The sequence below is a fragment of the Triplophysa rosa genome, linkage group LG4 (assembly GCF_024868665.1).
Source record: "Triplophysa rosa linkage group LG4, Trosa_1v2, whole genome shotgun sequence".
Classification (NCBI taxonomy): Eukaryota; Metazoa; Chordata; class Actinopteri; order Cypriniformes; family Nemacheilidae; genus Triplophysa; species Triplophysa rosa.
The window spans coordinates 31,266,146-31,281,023 of NC_079893.1; the positions used below are offsets into that span (position 1 = coordinate 31,266,146).

A 14,878-nucleotide genomic window follows, 5' to 3' on the forward strand; every position below is an offset into this window, starting at 1 on the left:
GCATTTGAAATCGCATTATCATTATTAGTGTTTTAATGCATCCTTAAAATTGAAAAGAAATCTGAAAAGGGCTGTTTTGTTATAATATTCGAATTGGGTTTAAACTGGCTTGTGTGGATGTGGAGGCTGCAGGACCCTAGTTTAGTAACGTTTTGATTCAGTTAATATTCATATACTGTATATGGGTGATTCTATGGGTGAACTACGGGCACTCTTGACTCTCCAAAACAAAACAAAACAAAATCAACCCCTGTGAATTTGATCAACATATAAAAAGGTCAACAAAATTGCATGGAGTCATTAAGAATTTAATCTGGAACACGTTTATTTTTATATTTGTAATTTAATATACAGTAAACCTTGAAATGTGCAGCGGTAAAGACCTGTTGCAGAAATGACATCTTCGCGAATATTGCAGCTAATTGGCAGTTGAAAGGTCTACTACAAATGATCAGCAAATTATGCTGTAAATAATATCATTATATTTTAAACAATTACAATGGGGGGGGGGGGGGGGGGTTGGTTGGGGCTGGACATGTATAGCTGCGCTCGCGCTCTGTCCATGCAAGGCTGCAAGAACAGGTGGAGAGTTTGTTTCATTCCGCGTGTTTACCATTTTGAGGGCCCTAAGCAAAGTCAAAATTGCACAGCAGTATTGAGTACATGGAGTTAATGAGACATATATACAGGGGGATGAAAAAGTGTCCTTTGTTTTATTCAGAATAATACAGAATGCTTTTAGCTACAGTATAAGAAAGTAAAAGGTGCAATATTCTTCTTTTCACAGCATTGATTTGCTATATTCGTAAAATTAGTATTAGATTCCTTTTCTTTTGATTTCTTTCGTTTTTGAGCACCGCTTTGACGTGCGCTTCATTGCGTATATCTGAGTGTCTAAATCAAGCGTCAAATGATTTTACCGCTTGTAGCCACTAGAGGGCCCCCAAGCTTGCGGAGCCCTACGCATTTGTGTGGTTTGCGTGGTGGTTCACAACGCTACTGATTCCGCCAATCTTAAATAAATATAGCTAGTGTTTAAATATTTGACGACAGTGGTCCTAACAGAATTGGACATAAGTGACCCTGGACCTGAAGTAGCAGAGGAATACTTGTGGCAAAAGCCAACAAAACATTGTAGGGGTGAAAATTATAGATTTTTCTTTTATGCCCAAAATCATTAGGATATTAAGATCATGTTCCATGAAGATTCCCTACCGTAAATAAAACTTATTTTTTGTGCAGCAAAATGGCGAACAAAAACACGTCTACAAACATCGCTGCGGCTGCGCTCTTGGGAATGACCCACTCAAGTTTGAGAAGAGAATGTAGACGGGCAGAAAGAAAATGGAAATGGGACAAACTGCAAATCTCTTATCTAATTCTTCAAGCTAGTTTGTCTCAATACCAGGACACAGTTTCCTTGCAGAGGGCTAATTATTTCTCCACCTTAATTGCAAAAAATTCTAACTGTCCAAAAAACGCTATTTTTCACCTTAAATTCTGTGTTGAATCCTCCAATCGTATCTGGTTTGGTTCCTAGTGTGGATCTGTGTGAGAGGTTTTGCAGCTTCTTCATAAATAAGATTGTCAGTATTAGGTCTCAGATTGTAAATTCATCACCCATATTTAGGGATAATTCACAGATTATTTCTGCCAGTCTATCTGCTTTATAACTGTATCTCATTCTGACCTGTTGGCTGTAATTACCAGCATGAAATTGACCACATGCTTTCTCGACTCCATTCCTGCCCTTTTTAAAGAGGTTTTTGACGTTATCTCACCTAGTGCGCTGTCTATTATAAATGCATCCCTGCATACTAGCATCATCCCATCGTGTTTTAAACATGCAGTGGCACACCCCCTGATTAAAAAAACAAATCTGGATTTCTCTGATTTTCAAAATTACAGACCTATCCATACAGAAGTTCCTGTAATAATAAATATATTTTGTATATTTATATGTTACAAATTAAATAGAAAAAAATAGATTTTATATGTAAATCTATTTTGGAATACATGTTAAAAATATATTTAAATATTCTATTTTGGCCACTTTCTTATATTTTTCACACATATTAAACATGTGTAAATATATGTGTAATGGATATATTTACATCTATTTATTTCCTTTATGCACATCTATGTAAATATATTATTTTGCAATGTCCATAAATTAATTTCATTAATATTTGTTAACATATTAGTTTCCTGGTATATTTAAATCTATTTTAAACATATATTCAATTAATGCTCCTTTAGTATATTTCACATATAAAGAAACATTTTATACACATTTATTTCGACTTTATTAAAAAACACTCCTTACATTTCATTTGACATACATTTATAATCTGACACTAAATAAATCAAGCACTCAGATAACATTAAAAAATGGCATCTTGCAGATTAGGCAATGCAAAAACAATAAAGTACAGAGTGTATAACATTTAATGCACATTGACTTTACACAAACAACAACATTAATCAAGCCAACAACAAGTAATAGACTTTGGGACATATTCACAAAACATTTTATCTTAGCACTAGTTCTCCTAAAAGTTTTTAGTTAAGCGTTTTCTCTTAAAACCTATCCACAAAGCTGCCGAGAGAAAGGGCAGGGTTAACCTATGTTGTTTTTTGCCTAAATATTTTCACTTTTTGTATATAGTGCATTATTGTTTTTATTTAATTCTAATTTTTTCTATATCAATGTATATTTGCACTATGTTTGCACCATTTGTACACTTTCTTCTGCACTAAGCTCCTGTCGCCAAGTCAAATTCCTTGTGTGTGTAAACATACTTGGTAATAAAGCTCCTTCTGATTCAGATTCAGATTCTGAAATGTGAATGTGGAACAAGCTTATGTCTCCCTTCTCTTATTTTGGAACTTCAGTACTGCCTTTCAGACATTCGCACCGAATATTCGTAGGCAATCTGGACGGGCCTTAAATCACTCGCGCTTAACGCTTCATTAAATTGCACAGCAGTTAAATGTGTAGCCCTTAAGGCCCGTTCAGATTGCCTGCGAATATTCGGTGCGAATGTTCGTCGCGATAACGTTCTAGAACAAAAACAATAGATTCTTATGAAGCCTTTCATATAGACCACAAATATCCGCGCAGCAAAAATGCAAAGGTTTTTTTTTCGTCTAGTGCGACGAATCTTTCCCCATTCGCAAAGCGAAGAAACGGACCGTCCAATAAGAATCGAGCATTTTCCATCACGCGCCTAGAGCCACTGAAGGCACGCGGGGGTGCTAAAGGCTCAGAAAGCTCTTGTGAGAGAATGGATGTCGAGTTGTTACTGTCGTTGGTGTCAGAACAGACAGAACTTTTTGAAAAAAGTCACAGCGACTACCAGGACAAAAAAGAAGTTCTGTGGCATAATTTGAGGTGGCATTCAAATATAAAAGTATAAACAGTATATATATATATATATATATAATCTTTCATATTAATACAATTCACATGTTCACTTTTGATACCGTGGACCATTGCATTTTGTTAAACAGATTAAAACATGAGGTTGGTATCTGTGACACTGCATTAGTTTGGCTTGAGTCTTACCTTTCAAACAGGAGCATATCTGTTGAAATTGGAGAATTTTCTTCATCTCCAACGCCGATTACGTGTGGGGTACCACAGGGTTCAATTTTGGGTCCAGTCTCATTTTCTCTTTATATATGCTCCCCTTACGTTTGATATTTGACCGTCATAAGGTTTCTTATCACATATAGTATATGCAGATGCTACCCAGTTTTATTTGCCATTAGACTCTGGCAGAAATTCTGTTCCTTCCTTCCTTGCTAGCCTGCTTAAAGGATATTAAGGAATGGGTGGATGTAAATTTTCTCCAGCTGAATGAGAAAAAGTCTGAGGTCATCCTTTTTGGCTCCAAGGCACTGATCAATAATTACAGTACTCTCCTGGGGCCCCTTCAGACAAATAACCACCCATATGTAAAAATCTTGGGGGTTATCTTTGATTGCCACTTGAAATTTGATAAACAAGTAAACTCTGTGGTCAGGGCTAGTTCCTTCCAACTAAAGCAGCTGCGAAAGTTAAAATCTTTCCTTTCTTTCAGTGACTTGGAGACAGTTATTCATGCATTTATCTCCTCAAGGCTTGATTACTGCAATGGCTTGTATGCTGGAATTAGTCAGTCATCACTCTCATGACTACAATTGGTACAAAACGCTGCAGCTCAATTTCTGACTGGGACAAAAGAGCGGGACCATATTTCTCCCATCAGAGCCTCCCTCCACTGGCTTCCGGTGAAGCAAAGAATTGATTTTAAGGTCTTAACATTTGTTTGTAAAGCTTTACACGGACTTGCTCCTTCTTATATATCAGAACTTCTAAGTTATTATTCACCTCAGAGATCTCTCAGATCTTCAGACCAGCTATTGTTGAAAGTCCCGAAATCTCGTTTGAAATCAATGGGTGACAGGACTTTTTCAGTCTTTGTTCCTAAACTCTGGAATACATTACGAGTAACGATCAGAGCCTCTCCTACATGAACTGTTTTTAAAACATCTACATTTATTTTTTCTCAGGCTTATTTATAAGTAGGTTTTTATTTTGTATATTTTGTATACCCCTGTACTAGGTAGTTGTAGTTTTCGTTGTAGTATTTCTGTATGTTGTGTGCTTGTTTTTACTTTAACTACTCATTTGACATGATTTGTTCTTTTTAAGTACGCTGTTACTATTGCTATGTGAAGCACTTTGGTCAACACTCGTGTTGTTTTAAGGCGCTATACAAATAAACTTGACCTTGATATGTGTAAAGTTTAGAAATTCATCTCTCTCCACAAGCGGTAAGTCAATAGAGAGCATGAAAACAAACCTGTTTCTTCTGAGCAACGGCCTGCTCTACACTGTCTCTAATGGACAACGTCAAAGGCCATTTTTTCAATATCTTGTTTTTTGCACCCTCAGATTCCAGATGTCCTGTCCTAACAAACCATACAGAAATGGAAAGCTTATTTATTCAGCTTTCAGATGATGTACAAATCTCAATTTCGATAAATTGACCCATACGACTGGTATTGTTGTCCAGGGTCACTAAAACCAAACTGCTGCGACTTAAAAAGTGCTCGTAGCTGCAGAAACACCCATATACAGTACTGGGCAAAAATCTATATATTTTGCTATAGTGTGTCAGTAGGGAATATCTGTTTACATCTCCAAACTTTCCTTTTGCCATTATTTGTAATAATGCAGTCAGATTTTTGTATGCACGCGGAGTCTGACAACAGCCGGTGCTCCACATAGAGATCTAATCTCTCCATCATCAAGTCTATCTATTATTACATGACGAAAGAGGAAAAAACTGAGATTAAATCAAGAAGAACTGTGGCCATTATTTCTCAAAGAAACTCACGTGCACAACTACCTGAAACAACACGTGCAAGTTCAGAGGACAAAACACAAGGGGTGGTCACACCAAAATATTCATTTGATTTAGCTAATAAACGATAATTGATACATTTTCATTTATTCATTTTTTTTTTAATTCACTTCATGGTCTTGCACCAACTTATATTTCAGACCTTCTCCACTCCTACTCTCCTGAGAGAACGCTAAGATCTTCCACCCAGATGCAGAGGTGGGTAGAGTAGCCAAAATCTTTACTCAAGTAAAAGTACAAGTAACTAGAGAAATTATTACTCAAGTAAAAGTAAAAGTCACTATTTTAAAAATGACTTGAGTAAAAGTAAAAAAGTATGCAATGAAAAAACTACTCAAGTTAGTTACTTAGTTACTTTGTATCTGATTATATAGGCCTACTACATTAAATTAATATTAACGCCAATATTTTAATATTACATTTTAATCAATATTTTTAATTATCATAAGCAGATATCTTTGCAATATACTAGAGAGACTAAAGAATAGACAAACACAGAAGAGACAAGCATTTCTGTAAGTTTCATCTAGTCCTGATGTCAATGTAGTTTACACAACTTATTTAGAATAATAGACCATGTTAAACTAAAGCATGAACTAAACTCAGAGCATTTCCTAAGATGATCTAGAACATCTGCAGTGCTCTCTTAAATGAAATACACATTTTTGAACAAAGCTCATGTTTTCTCGTGTTGTGTCACGTGTGTGTTGTGAAACGCTCTTACTTGTAAACAAACAGTAAACAGTGAACCACACGCCCATCAACAAGTTTTCTTCCTTCTGTTCTTCAAATGTATATTTCTGCAGGCCCACGTCTCTGTGTCTGACAGGTAACGCGTATGTTGCTGTGGCTGACGAACAGGTCGCGCGGGTGCGCGCATATGGCGGGCATTTATCATTGCTGGCAAACAATATGACACATTTGCAGTTTTGATTGTATAGATATAGATTAATATCCACTTCATCCAACGCTCTTTGTGTTCTGCGTGTTCTTAAGTTTCGCGCTACGAGGAGTGAGTAATCCTGCTTCAGATGATTCAGATCGTGCTGCGAACTTTGATCTCTGCGAGATTTTCTATTAGAAATTTACTCAAGTAAAAGTACACACTTTTAATTCGACTTAAAAAGTACATATTTTCCAAAATGTTACTCAAGTAAATGTAACGAAGTAAATGTAGCGCGTTACTACCCACCTCTGCCCAGATGTTTTTAATGGTAATAAAAATGTGGTGCAGTCTTAACAACCTGGAGCTTAACACGCTTAAAACTGTGGAGATGATCGTGGACTTCAGGAGAAAGCCCCTGTTCTCCCCAAACTCAGTGGAGTCATTCAGATTCCTGGGCACCACAATTTCTCAGGATCTGAAGTGGGACACTCACATTGACTCTATTGTTAAAAAGGCCCAGCAGAGGCTGTACTTCCTTCGCCAGCTGAGGAAGTTCAACCTGCCACAGGAGTTGCTGAAACAGTTCTACTCTGCCATCATTGAATCCATCCTCTGCACTTCTATAACTGTCTGGTTCAGCTCAGCTACCAAATGTGATCTCAGAAGACTACGGAGGGTAGTCCGGACTGCTGAGCGTATCATTGGTACAACCATCCCCACTCTCCAAGAACTGTACTCATCCAGAACGAGCAAAAGGGCTGGTAAAATCCCTCTGGACCCCTCACACCCAGCACACTCCCTTTTTGAACTGTTACCGTCTGGTCGACGCTACAGAGCACTGAGCACCAGAACGACCAGACACAGGAACAGTTTCTTCCCTCAGGCTATCCATCTTATGAACACTTGACATTAAACGCAGAACAAACAATTTTACATTATTTATTCACCAAATTTGCACATATCAGACCTGTACATACATAATTGTCTATATTGTATATTGCGTTTTTGCTGTTTTGTACATTGCCTATTTCTATATTATTGTATATTATTATTATTTTTTCATCTGTGTTCTGTCCTGTTGCTGTCTTTCTGTTGCACTGTGGAGTTTCTGTCACTATAACAAATTCGTCGTATGTGGAAACATACTTGGCCAATAAAGCTCATTCTATTCTATTCTAAATCTTGACTTAAATCCAAAGGTGACAGGGCTTTCTCAGTTCCAAGCTCTGGAATGCCCTCCTTTTTTACGAGACTATCCCCTACTCTATCCACCTTTAAATCTTCTCTTAACACATTTTTTTTTTCTCAGGCATCCGCTTAATTTGATAATATTTTTAGCTTTTATTTTGTTTGATTTTACATGATGTTTTGTTTTCTTTCAATATATTTTATTAGTATTTAAATTGTCTTGTATGTTGTGCAGCATTTACGTTGTTTTAAAGGACTATATAAATAAACTTGACCTTGACATTAAAAGCATCCCCACTTTACAGAAATTTTGCAGAAAGTTCCTAAAATTGTTCACAGTACTGAAGCCTTCAGGTAGGTGACTTGAAGTGTCTCTGAGATATGATTTTTGAAAAAACGTAAAAACAGCGTTACCTCATTTTGGAAATAAACTCTTCATATACTGTATATATGTTGTGTAAACAACAACAGCTACTGTAATGATGTCTAAGCCACAGTTAAATTACTTTTTATTTAATTTAAAAAAGCACATAAACTACAATTGTGTAAAAAAGTGTGCAGAAGTTCAACAACTGTACAGAATTGATAGTAAAGAAAAGCCGAGATTTAACCTTTTAGCACTAAATGCTCCTGCAAGTGTTTTACTGCAGTTGTTTACCACGTTCACATGATGACCCAACCCACATGATCAAGTGAACGTGGACACATCCTTCTAATGACGAATGATAGAGCGCTGAACACTTTCTCTTACAGCAGCAGAGCAGTGATGCTTCTACAGCTGTTCATTTGAAATAAAGAAACAAGACGGCACGTGGAAACGTCACAAGGCATTTAATGCAGCGTTCATGCAGCGTAACAAGTGCATGCTGGATACAGAAAACAAAGCAGAGTACAACAATTAAGCGCAGAAAATCTCCCGCAAGCGCGCAGCATCGAAGCCAAAACCCGTACATAACAATTACCATAAAAATATCAAGATCATATTTATGCATATACACTGCGTTCCAAATTATTATGCAAATTGGATTTAAGTGTCGTAAACATTTAATTTTATATTGTTCAATTAAACTTATGGATGGAGTGCAACCCTGGATGGTCCAGATGGATGGAGTAGTGGATGGTTGTTGGATGGCCACCATGTCCCAACAAGGCTGCGACGTCAGCAAGGAGGTGGCGGAGTCATGTTTTGGGCTGGAATCATGGGGAGACAGCTGGTGGGCCCCTTTAGGGTCCCTGAAGGTGTGAAAATGAACTCTGCAAGGTATGTAGAGTTTCTGACTGAGCACTTTCTTCCACGGTACAAAAAGAAGAACCATGCCTTCCGTAGCAAAATCATCTTCATGCATGACAATGCACCATCTCATGCTGCAAAGAATACCTCTGTGTCATTGGCTGCTATGGGCATAAAAGGAGAGAAACTCATGGTGTGGCCACCATCCTCCCCTGACCTCAACCCTATTGAGAACCTTTGGAGCATCCTCAAGCGAAAGATCTATGATGGTGGGAGGCAGTTAGCATCAAAACAGCAGCTCTGGGAGGCTATTCTGACATCCTGCAAAGAAATTCAATCAGAAACTATCCAAAAACTCACAAGTTCAATGGATGCAAGAATTGTGAAGGTGATATCAAAGAAGGGGTCCTATGTTAACATGTAACTTGCCCTGTTAGGATGTTTTTGATTGAAATAGCTTTTGATTTCAGTAAATATGACCTCCTAATGCTGCAAATTCAACAAATGACCATTTTCAGTTTTTTACAACCTATGAAATGTTTTCAAACTCTGTTGTGCATAATAATTTGGAACAGTGCATTTTGAGTTTTTCATTTTTTAAATAAATACTGTTGTCAGTGGGAGGTTTGTTCAATAAAATTCCAAATGTACCCTAACTGTTGATTACTTGAAAATTATACTGACTGTCATTTGCATCGACAAATTAGGAAAACCAGAGAAAGATATCATTTGCATAATAATTTGGAACGCAGTGTAGTAGATAAAAAAATGTAAAAATGGAGGTTGATGTTGAAATAAAAATGGAGGTAATCATGTGTGAAGTGTCTCTTCTGGTCCTGAGGTCACTGTGGTTTCTGATGAGTCCTGTTTTTCTTTAAAAAACATGAAGAAACGGAGTCAGGAGGTGTGCGTTGTGTTTAGTGTGATTCAGTCGATGAGGTTTGTGTGTTTCTTGAGGTTTTCGAGGTTTAAGAGGCGTCGCGGCACATCACAGAGGATGGCACCGCTGCTGCTGTGTATGTTTGTGTGTGTTAAAGCTCTGGGATTAAATCCTGCACTTCAGGAGGCGGGGCCCTGACCGCTGGCCACGCCCATGCCACCACCGCCCTGCTCCATGTGACTGGTGTCGGGTTTGAGCGGGGCAGGGTGTTGGTGTTGAAGGGCGTGTCTCTCCAGCAGCGTGCGGTGCGTGAAGGCGCGGTGACACACGCCGCAGGTGAAGGTGCGCTCCACACGGTGCGTGCGCATGTGCACGTTGAGCGAGCTCTTCTGCGTGAAGCGTTTGCTGCACACGGTGCACTGGAACGCACGCACGCCCGTGTGCACCACCATGTGCTTGAGCAGATAGTCGCGCAGAGAGAAAGACCTCCAGCAGATGCTGCACTGGTGCGGCTTCTGACCTGCAAGACGACAACAGAGTCAAGACGAGCGACTCCCGGCGGTTCACCAACAAAATGACGTCTATCGTCATTTGGGCTTACCAGAATGGATAAACATGTGCTTGCTGTAGTTCTTGCGTGAGCGCAGCGACTTTCCGCAGTGGCTGCAGTCGAAGGACGTCTCCGAGGCCTGTGGCGTGAAGCTCAGACCTGTGACGCATGCCGGGGTGGGAGGAGGCGGAGCAGGGGTCAGGGGAGCGGGTGGCGGAGCTTGTTGACACGAATCTGCCAAGTTGTCGATAACCATGGGTCCTCCGACAAAGAAGGAGGAGGACTGTGAATCGCTGGCAGGGAACTGATAAAGCATCTGAGAATGAAGACAAAAATCAAATGTGAACTTACAAACAACGCAGACGGATCGTCAACCGATCGACGGATGACATCACAGTGTCGATCCAATACTGTGATGTCATACGCGGATCGGTAGCACAGACTGAAGCTGGACAGATGATGCTGACGCGAGTGCTGTCGTCATCATCATGTGTCAGGAGGCCGTCACACCTGACTGCTCAGATTCTGAGAGGGTGGAGGCGGTGGGGTGAGTGGTTTGTTGACTCGTGCGCGAGGGTTTGAGCCTAGAGACGCCTGCGGATCCGCCTGAGACCAGAAACCACCTGAGAACACGGCGGACTCCTCATAGAAACCACCCTGACAACAAAACACACACACGTACAGGGTTATCATCTGACCAAAACTACAAAACCAAAGTGAAACTACAAATGTGTGTTTTACCTGTGCGTATGCAGACTGATGGGATGCACTTCCTCTGTCATCCATCTCAAAAAGCCCCTCCCCTTCCTGCACCCCCTCATTCTTCACTACCACCTCCTCTCCTCCCAACACCTGCGAACACGTGTTCATCCAAAATGAAGTGCGTGTCTCATTGGTGTGTGTGCGTGCGTGCGTGCGAGTGTTTGTGCGTCACCTGCAGTCTCAGCGGCTGTCTCTGTTTGCGCGTGTGTGCCGTCTGTCTGTCTCTTTCGGCGTCTCTCTCTCCATCATGCACATCTCTCTCGTCCTCTTCGCTGTATCTGTCCATGCTCCCCACAAGCTCCTCCCCCACGTCACCATACTCCACGCCCACACCACGCCCAATGCCGGCTGGAGAGGTGATCTGAGCACGCTCGTTGGCCGCAATGTTTTGTGAGCTCATGCTGCGCTCCACGTTGGGGTTCAGCATGTAGTTGATCTCCTGCGAGCAGCTGGATGCCTTCATCATGGCCCCACCCCCTGCCACAACCAGTCCCTCCCCTCTGCACAGGGCTGCCCCGCCCAGCTCACCTATGGTCATCAAAGGACCCACGCCACCCTCCAGTCCGCTGCTGTCCCCCTGAGCCCCGGCGCTCAGAGCAGCCGCCATCTCCGCCGCGGAGCCGCAGTCGGCCGGCATGCCGTAACCGAAGCCCTGCAGCGCGCTGCTTTCCCGCCCCTTCCCATCACCTCCGCCGCCTCCCTCCTCCTGTTTGGGCAGCGTGCTTCCCAGCGGCCCTGTGCCGCCGGCCCCGCCCCCCACGGCGGCGCGTCTCTGCGAGATGATCTGCGTGCATTCGTCGATCACGGTCTTGATCTGCAGGATGGAGGCGGCGGTGAGGATGCAGAGCGCCTGCGAGTGCAGCACCACCAGCGAGCCGCTGTACATGAAATCCACCAGCTGTTTCACCGTCTCCGCGGGCACCAGAGGAGGAACCGAGATCTCAGAGTGACCCAGCAGCAGTTTGTCCTGAAAGAAGGGGCTTCCCGCCGCCAGAACGCACGCGTGAGCCCGCAGCGACGCGTCGTGGATGCGCACGGTGACGTCACAGAAGAGACCCTTGCGTCGCTGTGACCTCAGAGCCTCCAGCACAGACTGACTGGAGTTATGAAGGTGGATGTAGTGCACCGTCTCTGGACCTGACGCCATCACTGAAAACACACATCACATTTACAAACGTATTCACATTACAAAACCCTACATAAATATATGCCACAACTATATACAGTCCGCTCGCTATGACGTCGTGACGCGACGCTTGACAGATGACAAATCGCGCGAAACTCTGCATTATGACACATTTCATTAGCATTGCGCAAAATCAAACCCTTTATCGTCATATCATCCATAACATGCCGTGAATTTGATCGAGAATGACGCGCTCTCACCTGCTGACGTCTTTAAAGTTCACAAAACGGCTGCTGTGCGAGCATTACTGCGTCGATACTGAGCTCGATCTGATGGATTTGATTTCTGTCACGATAAACCGAACGAGAGCGACTCACGGGCCTCGAAATCCGGGAAGGAGCCGACAAAATAAAAGCCCTAAACGACCTTCAAAATAAAAGTCTCCCACTACACAAAAACCCGGCAAAGTAAAAGCCCCGCCTGCATCTGTCTTTTAATTACACGGCTTTCTAGAACAGTTTATACACCATCCAGCTGCCCTTCACGCCGAGGTTCATTTAGCCTTTTTTGTAACAAGCAACAACGACTCAACATTTGATGCAAATATTTTATTTGCCAAAACAATGCAGGAGACAAAGTCTTTAACTTCAAATCAAAGGCTGACCAGAGCAGAACAATACCTTTAAAAAATCCCCAAAACAACAGCAACAGTCACATAAAGATCAAACAAAAACAACTGCAACTGAAATGCCCCCATACAATTGTTGAAATAAAAAGGAATGGGGTGAGTCTGTAGATGCTTATGTGAATATGTAAGAAAGATAATAGTCAGAAGCGCTCATGTGACAGGCGGTATATTAACTTTCATCTTGACAGCCTTAAAGATCAAACTCAAAATAGTGTTAGAAGTTCAAGAGCAGCTTCTATTATTTTCAATCACAGTTCATGTTCTGATCCCACTCACAACAAATATATATGTTTTCAATTAAGCAAAACAAACGACAAGAATAAAAACACAAACAAAAAGTTACACTTAAACAAGTGAAGTGTTTTGTGTTAGTGTGTTACAGAGCAGCTTTCCATGCCATGGTGTCATTGACACCCGTATCACTCCAGACTCGATTCAAGATGCTCACGCCTTTGTCTCCAGCACGAAATACAGCCCAGCATCCCGCTGGTTTCCATGGCAACCCCGATCCGGAGATCCAGCGAAGAGCTCCTGCTGGGCCTGACACAACTTCTGAATGAGAAAACGCTTATCGCGGCCCTCCTGCATCAAGCAGAAGATGTTCAGTACAACACCATTTAACCCACACAGATTGCAGACGAACAACACGCTGAAGGCATGAATTAAACCTCTTTGCAGTTAAATCTATGGGTATAGAATATATTTAGGATATGTAGGATGAGTTTGTGAGCAGACAGAGACCTCAATCCTGTGCTTTTCACTGTCATAACAATTCAATTAGTGAATACCACACAATCACTTCATGACTGCAGATCAGCAGCTGTAAATGTTATGAAGTGAAACACGTAGGAATAGACCATTTCACAAGACGGAAACAACGCTGGTCCAGAAACATGGACCAGCAGCTCCTGGACCAGCATGTACGTCTTGCAAAATGTTCTATATGTGAAGGACAGAGGGTTGGCGTGAGAGAATCTGAATTTATTCTCTGTCATCATCATCACATATGAACACTCACCATAGCCAGCTGATCTCTGAGCTGCTCGATGACACGCTTATGCGCTCCAGCCAACGCTATCACATAAAACATCCCCAGACTGTAATACAACACACAAATCACATCAGAGTGACAGCAATTATTTACACAAAACTGACAAACGAATGAATCCTCGACACACACACACACACGCACACGTGTCTGGTTTATTATCCCCGTGGGGACAGTCCATAGGCGTAATGTTTTTTATACTGTACAAACTGTATATTCTATCCCCTAACCCTAACTGTATATTCTATCCCCTACCCCTAACTGTATATTCTATCCCCTACCCCTAACCCAACCCCTAAACCTAAAGATCATAGAACACTTTTTGCATTTTTAGATTTAAAAAAAATATTGTTCTGTACAATTTATTAGCTTTTGTGCCCATGAGGACCTCAATTTTGGTCCCCACAGTGACACGAGTCCCCATGTGTTGGTGTGCATTCAGGTTTAGGTCCCCACCGGGATATACAAACATGAACAGACACACGCACACGCACGCACGCACGCACGCACGCTCAGTCTCACCAAGTGATGACGAAGAGTGAAACAGCACAGGCCTCAGACGCCAGCGCCATCAGAACGGAGCTCAGACTGTGAGGTAGCAGAGTGATCACACGAGGAACAACCATCCACGACGAGGTGTAATTCACAAACGGACCGCACGCTCGTGACGGCGGGATCCTGACACATCACAACACATTACACCCATATGAAACATGATCTGTAAACACCAACATGTGTCAAGGCGCGAGTGTGTGTGTGTGTGTGTGTGTGTGAGTGTGTGTGTGTGAGAGCTCACTCTGCGATGCTGACGGTTACAGGAACAGATGCAAGAGCCAGACCGATTAATAACACAACCAGAAAGAAGAAATTAGAACTGGAGGCTCGAAACGGACGCGTGGCAGGACGACAGTTGGTCATTAAAGACACCTGCATGATTCATCAGAATCAAAAACAATAAGAACACTGAATCGTTATTATAACGGCCCGGAGTGTTTGAGTTTATTTTCTCTAGAATGTTTCTTTGGATAAAAGTTGTTACCTTCTTCAGGTAAAAGACCAGAAAGTATTTGACAGTGTTGATGGCGGGCAGTAAAGGACAGTAAAA

At 41.8% G+C, this 14,878-nt stretch overlaps 2 protein-coding genes across 4 annotated transcripts in view; both read right to left on the minus strand.

The window, feature by feature from the left end:
• Nucleotides 1-9,199: 9,199 nt before the first annotated feature.
• Nucleotides 9,200-12,485, minus strand: zbtb45 (zinc finger and BTB domain containing 45). 2 transcript variants are annotated; one of them, XM_057330696.1, is made up of 6 exons: nt 12,298-12,485; nt 11,084-12,060; nt 10,891-11,001; nt 10,660-10,806; nt 10,201-10,465; nt 9,208-10,119 (listed from the first exon to the last, which is right to left on the minus strand). In XM_057330696.1, the coding sequence occupies exons 2-6, from the start codon at nt 12,056-12,058 to the stop codon at nt 9,779-9,781; spliced, it is 1,839 nt and encodes a 612-aa protein (XP_057186679.1). In that variant the 5' UTR covers nt 12,059-12,060; nt 12,298-12,485; the 3' UTR covers nt 9,208-9,778. The 2 variants fall into 2 exon arrangements, with proteins under 2 accessions (XP_057186678.1, XP_057186679.1); XM_057330695.1 differs by having other exon boundaries at nt 9,200-10,119; nt 10,660-11,001.
• Nucleotides 12,486-12,651: 166 nt separating this feature from the next.
• LOC130552427 (transmembrane channel-like protein 7) overlaps nt 12,652-14,878 on the minus strand; it is an 8,673-nt gene continuing 6,446 nt past the window's right edge. Inside the window, exons 12-16 of one of the 2 annotated variants that reach the window (XM_057330694.1) lie at nt 14,813-14,878; nt 14,570-14,700; nt 14,296-14,451; nt 13,744-13,822; nt 12,652-13,265 (exon numbers count right to left, since the gene is read on the minus strand). The exon at nt 14,813-14,878 is cut by the window's right edge and continues 118 nt beyond it. In XM_057330694.1, the coding sequence (XP_057186677.1) occupies nt 13,170-13,265; nt 13,744-13,822; nt 14,296-14,451; nt 14,570-14,700; nt 14,813-14,878 (528 nt within the window). In that variant the 3' untranslated portion in view covers nt 12,652-13,169. Of the gene's footprint in view, nt 13,308-13,743; nt 13,823-14,295; nt 14,452-14,569; nt 14,701-14,812 lie in introns of both variants that reach the window. The other variant, XM_057330693.1, reaches the window with a different exon arrangement.